The 10,000-nt window shown below is 45.2% G+C and overlaps 1 protein-coding gene across 1 annotated transcript in view; it reads right to left on the bottom strand.

The window, feature by feature from the left end:
- LOC133552149 (dynamin-2-like) overlaps window positions 1–10,000 on the bottom strand; it is a 19,622-nt gene that overhangs the window by 4,192 nt on the left and 5,430 nt on the right. The window contains exons 5-10 of the mRNA XM_061899506.1: window positions 8,707–8,910; window positions 7,056–7,154; window positions 6,829–6,989; window positions 3,691–3,833; window positions 3,314–3,449; window positions 3,136–3,209 (exon numbers count right to left, since the gene is read on the bottom strand). Coding sequence (XP_061755490.1) covers window positions 3,136–3,209; window positions 3,314–3,449; window positions 3,691–3,833; window positions 6,829–6,989; window positions 7,056–7,154; window positions 8,707–8,910 — 817 coding nt within the window. The remainder of the gene's footprint in view (window positions 1–3,135; window positions 3,210–3,313; window positions 3,450–3,690; window positions 3,834–6,828; window positions 6,990–7,055; window positions 7,155–8,706; window positions 8,911–10,000) is intronic.

A 10,000-nucleotide genomic window follows, 5' to 3' on the forward strand; every position in this document is an offset into this window, starting at 1 on the left:
TTTCACTATATGGCACATGTTTATGACAGTGTTGTTTAGTGTGGTTTCACTATATGGCACATGTTTATGACAGTGTTGTTTAGTGTGGTTTCACTACATGGCACATGTTTATGACAGTGTTGTTTAGTGTGGTTTCACTATATGGCACATGTTTATGACAGTGTTGTTTAGTGTGGTTTCACTATATGGCACATGTTTATGACAGTGTTGTTTAGTGTGGTTTCACTATATGGCACATGTTTATGACAGTGTTGTTTAGTGTGGTTTCACTATATGGCACATGTTTATGACAGTGTTGTTTAGTGTGGTTTCACTATATGGCACATGTTTATGACAGTGTTGTTTAGTGTGGTTTCACTATATGGCACATGTTTATGACAGTGTTGTTTAGTGTGGTTTCACTATACTGCACATGTTTATGACAGTGTTGTTTAGTGTGGTTTCACTATATGGCACATGTTTATGACAGTCTTGTTTAGTGTGGTTTCACTATATGGCACATGTTTATGACAGTGTTGTTTAGTGTGGTTTCACTATGTGGCACATGTTTATGACAGTGTTGTTTAGTGTGGTTTCACTATATGGCACATGTTTATGACAGTGTTGTTTAGTGTGGTTTCACTATATGGCACATGTTTATGACATTGTTGTTTAGTGTGGTTTCAGTATATGGCACATGTTTATGACAGTGTTGTTTAGTGGGGTTTCACTATATGGCACATGTTTATGACAGTGTTGTTTAGTGTGGTTTCACTATGTGGCAAAAGTTTATGACAGTGTTGTTTAGTGGGGTTTCACTATATGGCACATGTTTATGACAGTGTTGTTTAGTGTGGTTTCACTATATGGCACATGTTTGTGACAGTGTTGTTTAGTGTGGTTTCACTATATGGCACATGTTTATGACAGTGTTGTTTAGTGTGGTTTCACTATGTGGCACATGTTCATGACAGTGTTGTTTAGTGTGGTTTCACTATGTGGCACATGTTTATGATAGTGTTGTTTAGTGTGGTTTCACTATGTGGCACATGTTTATGACATTGTTGTTTAGTGTGGTTTCAGTATATGGCACATGTTTATGACAGTGTTGTTTAGTGGGGTTTCACTATATGGCACATGTTTATGACAGTGTTGTTTAGTGTGGTTTCACTATGTGGCAAAAGTTTATGACAGTGTTGTTTAGTGGGGTTTCACTATATGGCACATGTTTATGACAGTGTTGTTTAGTGTGGTTTCACTATATGGCACATGTTTGTGACAGTGTTGTTTAGTGTGGTTTCACTATATGGCACATGTTTATGACAGTGTTGTTTAGTGTGGTTTCACTATGTGGCACATGTTTATGACAGTGTTGTTTAGTGTGGTTTCCCTATATGGCACATGTTTATCACAGTGTTGTTTAGTGTGGTTTCACTATATGGCACATGTTTATGACAGTGTTGTTTAGTGTGGTTTCACTATGTGGCACATGTTTATGACAGTGTTGTTTAGTGGGGTTTCACTATATGGCACATGTTTATGACAGTGTTGTTTAGTGTGGTTTCACTATATGGCACATGTTTATGACAGTAGTGTTTAGTGTGGTTTCACTATATGGCACATGTTTATGACAGTGTTGTTTAGTGTGGTTTCACTACATGGCACGTGTTTATGACAGTGTGGTTTCACTATATGGCACATGTTTATGACAGTGTTGTTTAGTGTGGTTTCACTATATGGCACATGTTTTATGACAGTGTTGTTTAGTGTGGTTTCACTATATGGCACATGTTTATGACAGTGTTGTTTAGTGTGGTTTCACTATGTGGCACATGTTTATGACAGTGTTGTTTAGTGGGGTTTCACTATATGGCACATGTTTATGACAGTGTTGTTTAGTGTGGTTTCACTATATGGCACATGTTTATGACAGTAGTGTTTAGTGTGGTTTCACTATATGGCACATGTTTATGACAGTGTTGTTTAGTGTGGTTTCACTACATGGCACGTGTTTATGACAGTGTGGTTTCACTATATGGCACATGTTTATGACAGTGTTGTTTAGTGTGGTTTCACTATATGGCACATGTTTATGACAGTGTTGTTTAGTGTGGTTTCACTATATGGCACATGTTTATGACAGTGTTGTTTAGTGTGGTTTCACTATATGGCACATGTTTATGACAGTGTTGTAGTTTTGGATGATACTTCACATAATTAAAACCAATACCAACCCCATCAATCCACTCACTTTTCATTCCAACATCTATATATATATATCCCTTTCATTCAAATCCACATCCAATTATTATGATTAGGTGTGGATCTGATACAAGTAGTTCCAGGATCATACATTGGTCATATTCAAAGCCCCCCTGTGTCCAAGGACATATTTACTGACTTTATAAACAGTTAGTGACGATAAAAAATACGGATGTAAACATAGTAGTATCGACTAGATACGCTCTTGTACTTGGTATCATTACAGTGGATGTCAGGTGTAGACCCACCCATGGCGTTTGTTTACATTGTGACGGCGGTGAGCTATTGTTTACTCCTAGTGAAGCATGTTTAGCTATTCCTCGTCCTCCAGTGATAATGCTACTTGTAAGAAACTTACTTTATTTGTCACCATGGAGGCCAGGATTAGTGACTTAGAATTAGCTGAAACACTGTGGATGGACGTTAGCCAACTTAACTTCACTTTTATCTTGACTTTTTTTTACAGCGTAATGCGTCCATTCTGCCTTTTTCTGCCAGTACTCTGTGTGTGTGCGCTGCCCAACATGCTCCTCTGCCTTTTCTGTCTCCACACTGTGTCTGCTTGCAAGTACTCGGTGCAATGTGCGCTGCCCAACATGCTCCTCTGCTTTTCTGTCTCCACACTTTGTCTGCTTGCAAGTACTCGGTGTGTGTGCGCTGCCCAACATGCTCCTCTGCTTTTCTGTCTCCACACTGTGTCTGCTTGCAAGTACTCGGTGTGTCTGCGCTGCCCAACATGCTCCTCTTCTTTTCTGTCTCCACACTGTGTCTGCTTGCAAGTACTCTGTGCGTGTGCGCTGCCCAACATGCTCCTCTGCTTTTCTGTCTCCACGCTGTGTCTGCTTGTAAGTACTCGGTGTGTGTGTGCTACCAGGAAGTTGAAAAAAAAGCAACCCCCACCTGATTCCGTGGATGTTTTTGATGGCGTAACTGATCTCACGACGCATCTCCTTCTCGTCGCACTCCATCTGCAGGCGGAGAGTGGTAATGTTGGCATTACTGAGTCCTGCTACACAACTCCAACACACTAGTTGTGTTGGTAAAGAGTTCAAAGGTGCAGCGATGTTAGCACCTTGACCAGTTCGAAGGGAAAGCGCTCGTGGAAGATGCGGTTGATCTTGGCTCCACCCGACAGCTCCACCGTGTCCACCTGGTCTCCTGAGCCCTCGATCCTCTTCTCAAAGTCCACGGAGAACTGCTGCACCATTCTGGGTGGACATGAAGGACGCAGGTCAAAGGTCAGTCCGGGACAAGGGGTGCGGCCCTAGGGCCCAACGCGGACATGACGTCACTCATGAGAGGGTGGAGGTGGAAGGTGGGAATATTCACACTTCGTTACACTTCCATCATGTTAAGTTGCGTTTTACCATGACGACAAAAAAGTTGATATCAGTTAAAAAGATTTCAAGTATTGAAAGTAAAAGAATGTGAGACTTTGAGTTTACTGACTGCAAGAGCTGCTTGGTTTTGCGGGACGGGTCATCCGGGCGGTATCCCCGGTATTCCTCCGCCTCCTTGTCCAGAGCCAGCAGCTGGGACTGCAGCTTGCTGCGGAAGGCTGGCAGGGTGTCTCGGATGTGGTTGGTCAGTTGCTATGGCGACACAATGGCAACAAATGGACGTCAGGTACAATAACGTTCATGTGGACAGCCGCAAGAAGGACCCGAAATCTACAAGCAGAGAGGGGGGCAACCCGAAACTGCTCCAAGCACCTTGTTGTTGGAACTGCAGCAGCTGTTTATGACCCCCCGTCCCCTTAGAAGCAGCTGCAAGCCATGTAATCAGGAAATGCCCAAATAAATGAGGCTGTACGAGGGTGCGGGTCGACACGCTGTCCTCATGGGCTAAATGAACGAACCCGACACAATACCGTGTCAGATTTGGCTCAGTTTCCACACCTTGTTTTTTGGACACCTCCAGGGTACTGAGGTCCATCCATCCATCCATCCATCATCTTCCGCTTATCCGAGGTCGGGTCGCGGGGGCAACAGCCTAAACAGGGAAACCCAGACTTCCCTCTCCCCAGCCACTTCGTCAGCTCTTCCCGGGGGATCCCGAGGCGTTCCCAGGCCAGCCGGGAGACATAGTCTTCCCAACGTGTCCTGGGTCTTCCCCGTGGCCTCCTACCGGTTGGACGTGCCCTAAACACCTCCCTAGGGAGGCGTTCGGTACTGAGGTCCTGGTTGGGAATCAAACCCGCGCCATCTGCAGTGTGTACAATTACAGTACACCTAGTGTGTGAATGTGAGTGTGAATGTTGTCTGTCTATCTGTGTTGGACCTGCGATGAGGTGGCGACTTGTCCAGGGTGTACCCAGCCTTCCGCCCGATTGTAGCTGAGATAGGCGCCAGCACCCCCCCCCGCGACCCCAAAAGGGAACAAGCGGTAGGAAATGGATGGATGGATGAAATACTATTACTACTACTACAGCAGAGCTACAATGACTACAATGTGCAATTCCGGGAGTGCGTGAACTCACCGATACAGGTGAGTGGAACGCTTCAAATCGCTTGAGAAATGTATAATGCCCTTTTATTTTGAAAGGGGAAGAGAATTCCCGGAAATTCAGAGAAAACAGGGAATTTGGGGGTAAAGGAAAACATGTTTTGCGTTCGATACTTGGGAAGAGAAGTTTGTGTTGATGTGAAAGGTTGGAATCTGGGTTTAAAAATAGCACAACATTTATAGAAATTGGGAATTTCTTGGAAATTTGGGGAAAACTGTCAGTTTTTGTAAATATTGATAGTGAAAAGGGCTTGAATGTCCAAGGTGAGTGGAGGGTGGAATGCCTCAAATTGGTTAAGAAATGTGAGATGTGGAGAAGTTGGTGTATTTCCCATTCATTGTCAATGGGAAATTCCAGGAAAACAGAGAATTTGGGGAAAGGGAAACATGCTTTACATTGGAGACTTGGGGAGGGTAGTGTGCTTGGAAGGTTGGAATCCGCTTTAAAAATGGCACATTTAGGGAATTTAGGGCCCAGTTTGAATGGCAATTTCCTGGAAATTTGGGGGAAAACCAGAACAAATATTGATACTAGCACGATGGTTCTAGACCAGGGGTGCCCACACTTTTTCTGCAAGCGAGCTACTTTTCAATCGACCAACTCGAGGGGGATCTACCTCATTTATATATATCATTTATATTTATTTATTTATGAAAGAGGCATTTTTGTAAACAAGTTAAATGTGTTTAATGATAATACAAGCATGTGTAACACATATAGATGTCTTTCTTTCACCAAGACAAGAATATAAGTTGGTGTATTACCTGATTCTGATGACTTGCATTGATTGGAATCAGACAGTAATGATGATAACGCCCACATTTTCAAATGGAGGAGAAAAAAAGTTGTCCTTTCTGTACAATACCACATGAAAGTGGTTGGTTTTTGGCATCTAATTCATCCAGCTTCCATACACTTTACAAGAAAAACATTGGCGGCAAATTCCATAGCTTGCTTGATTGACATTCACGGCACCCGAGGGTCTTGTGAGATGACGCTGGCTGCTGCCAGTTCATTATTATGAAAAAATGACAGAGAGGAAGGCGAGAAACACTTTTTATTTCAACAGACTTTCGTCAAAACTCTAAAGGCCGACTGCACATTTCCTATCTTCACAATAAAAGTCCTGCTTCATGCTGCCTGCGCTAATAAAATAAGAGTCTCGGAAAGCCGGCGTGCACAAGTGATGTGCACGCCAGCTTTCTGAGGGATCGCTTGTGCACGCCAGTTTTCCGAGACTCTGTATTTAGTTAGCGCAGGCAGCATGAAGCAGGGCTTTTATTGTGAAGATAGGAAATGCGCAGTCGGCCTTTAGAGTTTTGACGGCGCGAGAGTCTGTTGAAATAAAGTGTTTCTCGCCTTCCTCTTGGTCATATTTTCATAATAACGATCTTGCAGCAGCCAGCGTCATCTCACAAGACCCTCCGGTACCGTGAATGTCATTTAAGTGACGTCTTGGTGAAGATTGATGATTTTTAGGTCTATTTTTTTTAAAAGCCTGGCTGGAGATCGACCGACACACCCCCCGCGGTCGACTGGTAGCTCGCGATCCACGTAATGGGCACCCCTGCTCTAGATGATATAAACAGGTCGGTGTTGGAATTGTTCACATCGGTTGAAGATGTTGACATAGTTGGAATTGAGAGTGGGTATTTCAGAATTCCTGGAATTTCAAGAAAAAACGGAAATTGATGCGAGACAAGATAGGAGCGTTTGTTGTCCCAAATGAGAGGAATGTTTTGAAGGTGGAATGCTCAAAAACAGTAGAAAAATGTGGAGTGTGCAAACTTGCCGGCCAGAGGTGAAAATTGGGCTTTGGAAAACATTCCTGGAGTTTTTTTGTGGATGCTAGAACGCTTCCAGTCGGGTGAGAAATGTGGCCCATTCATTTTCAATAGGCAACATGTCCTGGGATACCAGGGATTCTGGGTAATCTCAGATATTTCTTTGTAGTTGTATTTTTGAGGGAGACCAGTGAGAACTAATTTGATACTGAGATGGTTCTGATCGGATGGAAAGTGTGCAGTTCTCCATCATGGTAGTGAGGATCTGCTGATAAGTGATCAATCCTGAACGTGCACCTGGTTGAGGACCCTCTGCAGGCGGGGGGTCCCCATCTTGTCCGCCATGTGCCTGTAAGACGGGTGGCTGAAGAAGAACTTCCTCTCCGCCTCCAGAGCTGCCTTGATGTCTTTCTTTCCATCGATGTCCTTCTGACTGCGGTTCACCACCCCAATGTAGCCTGGAGACCAGAAGAACACAGACAGGAACATCTCATCCTGGGAGACATGGCTTGTAACTCACACACCTCTTCTCAGAGGCAGCAGCTTGTTCTCCAGCACGTCACGGGCATCTGTGCCCTCGTCCATCAAGTCCAGTTTGGTGATGACTCCGATCGTCCTCAGACCTGGTAGGACAGCAAAGATCACACAGTTATTCCTCTGCTCTTTCATCCTTCCATCATCAAGGTTCACCCTCTTGAGGCCACATGAAACATTCCGGGTTGAAAGTAAACACCCTTCTTATAAACCATCCTGTCCATGGTCCTCACGGACCTTCTGGCTCACCCAAGACTCTGCTTCCTTCCTCCTCTCCTGTGTCTCCCTCTGCTGGTTGAAGCTCAAACTACCACATCATCACATCACCATTGTTGGTGGCTTTTGTCCTTCTCCGTCTTTTATCTCGGATTGTTGAGGTGTCTTTCCCTGTGGTCTTACCTTGGGGATCACTTCCTGTGGTCTTAGTTTGGGGATCACTTCCTGTGGTCTTAGTTTGGGGATCACTTCCTTTGGTCTTACCTTTGGGATCACTTCCTGTGGTTTTACCTCGGGGATCACTTCCTGAGGTTTTAGCTTGGGGATCACTTCCTGTGGTCTTAGTTTGGGGATCACTTCCTTTGGTCTTACCTTTGGGATCACTTCCTGTGGTTTTACCTTAGGGATCACTCCCTGTGGTCTTAGCTTGGGGATCACTTTCTGTGGTCTTAGCTTAGGGATCACTTCCTGTGGTCTTAGTTTGGGGATCACTTCCTGTGGTCTTAGCTTGGGGATCACTTCCTGTGGTTTTACTTTGGGGATCACTTCCTGTGGTCTAAGTTTGGGGATCACTTCCTGTGGTCTTAGCTTGGGGATCACTTCCTGTGGTCTTAGCTTGGGGATCACTTCCTGTGGTCTTAGTTTGGGGATCACTTCCTGTGGTCTTAGCTTGGGGATCACTTCCTGTGGTCTTAGCTTGGGGATCACTCCCTGTGGTCTTAGCTTGGGGATCACTTTCTGTGGTCTTAGCTTAGGGATCACTTCCTGTGGTCTTAGTTTGGGGATCCCTTCCTGTGGTCTTAGCTTGGGGATCACTTCCTGTGGTTTTACTTTGGGGATCACTTCCTGTGGTCTTAGTTTGGGGATCACTTCCTGTGGTCTTAGCTTGGGGATCACTTCCTGTGGTCTTAGCTTGGGGATCACTTCCTGTGGTCTTAGCTTGGGGATCACTTCCTGTGGTCTTACCTTGGGGATCACTTCCTGTGGTCTTAGTTTGGGGATCACTTCCTGTGGTCTTACCTTGGGGTTCACTCCCTGTGGTCTTAGCTTGGGGATCACATCCTGTGGTCTTAGCTTGGGGATCACTTCCTGTGGTCTTAGCTTGGGGATCACTTCCTGTGGTCTTAGCTTGGGGATCACTTCCTGTGGTCTTAGCTTGGGGATCACTTCCTGTGGTTTTACTTTGGGGATCACTTTCTGTGGTCTTAGCTTGGGGATCAGTCCCTGTGGTCTTACCTTGGGGATCACTTCCTGTGGTCTTACCTTGGGGATCACTCCCTGTGGTCTTACCTTGGGGTTCACTCCCTGTGGTCTTACCTTGGGGATCACTTCCTGTGGTCTTAGCTTGGGGATCACTTCCTGTGGTCTTAGCTTGGGGATCACTTCCTGTGGTCTTACCTTTGGGATCACTTCCTGTCGTCTTACCTTGGGGATCAACGTCCTTTGCCAGTTTGAGGGCGTCGGAGTTGGCGAGGTCAGAGTTGGCAGGTGTGACGGCCAGGACCAGGCAGCTCTCCCTGGTGATGAACTGCATGATCATTTCCCTGATCTGCTGCTCGATGTCGGCGGGCTGGTCTCCCACCGGCACCTTGGTGATGCCCGGCAGGTCGATGAGAGTCAGGTTGAGAACTGTGGGCAGAAAATGAGACTCCATTTGAGAAGAATATAGGAGGATGTACACACTACACAAGCAGGGAAGTAGTCAGCTTGTGTAAATGCTATAAAAAGAGAATACAACAAATCCTTTTCAACTTATATTCAATTGAATAGACTGCAAAGACAACATATTTCATCTTCACACTGACAAACGTTGCTTTTTTTTTGCAAATACAATTTGAAATATGGACTTGTCAGACCACAGAACACTTTTTAAACTTTGCATCAGTCTCAGGCCCAGCGAAGCGTTTCTGGGTGTTGTTGATAAATGGCTGTGGCTTTGCATAGATGTAGCGACCGACTGTAGTTATAGACAGTGGTTTACTGATGTGTTCATGAGCCCATGCGGTGATATCCTTTACACACTGATGTGGCGTTTTGACGCCTGATTGATCAAAGGTCTGTAATATCATGGCTTACGTGCAGTGATTTCTCCAAAATTCTCTCAACCTTTTGATGGTATTACGGAGCATAGATGGTGAGATCCCGAAATTCCTTGCAATAGCTGGTTGAGAAATGTCAAGACTACCAGGAAGTCTCTTTTGCCAGCAAGCTGAATGTGCCAGTCTGTCTGACATACCAGTAGATCTTGGCCATAGGGTCAGTCAGTCTGACATACCAGTAGATCTTGGCCATAGGGCCAGTCAGTCTGACATACCAGTAGATCTTGGCCATAGGGCCAGTCAGTCTGATATACCAGTAGATCTTGGCCATAGGGCCAGTCTGTCTGATATACCAGTAGATCTTGGCCATAGGGCCAGTCAGTCTGATATACCAGTAGATCTTGGCCATAGGGCCAGTCTGTCTGACATATACCAGTAGATCTTGGCCATAGGGCCAGTCAGTCTGACATGCCAGTAGATCTTGGCCATAGGGCCAGTCAGTCTGATATACCAGTAGATCTTGGCCATAGGGCCAGTCTGTCTGATATACCAGTAGATCTTGGCCATAGGGCCAGTCTGTCTGATATACCAGTAGATCTTGGCCATAGGGCCAGTCTGTCTGACATACCAGTAGATCTTGGCCATAGGGCCAGTCAGTCTGATATACCAGTAGATCTTGG

The sequence above is a fragment of the Nerophis ophidion genome, linkage group LG04 (assembly GCF_033978795.1).
Source record: "Nerophis ophidion isolate RoL-2023_Sa linkage group LG04, RoL_Noph_v1.0, whole genome shotgun sequence".
NCBI lineage: Eukaryota > Metazoa > Chordata > Actinopteri > Syngnathiformes > Syngnathidae > Nerophis > Nerophis ophidion.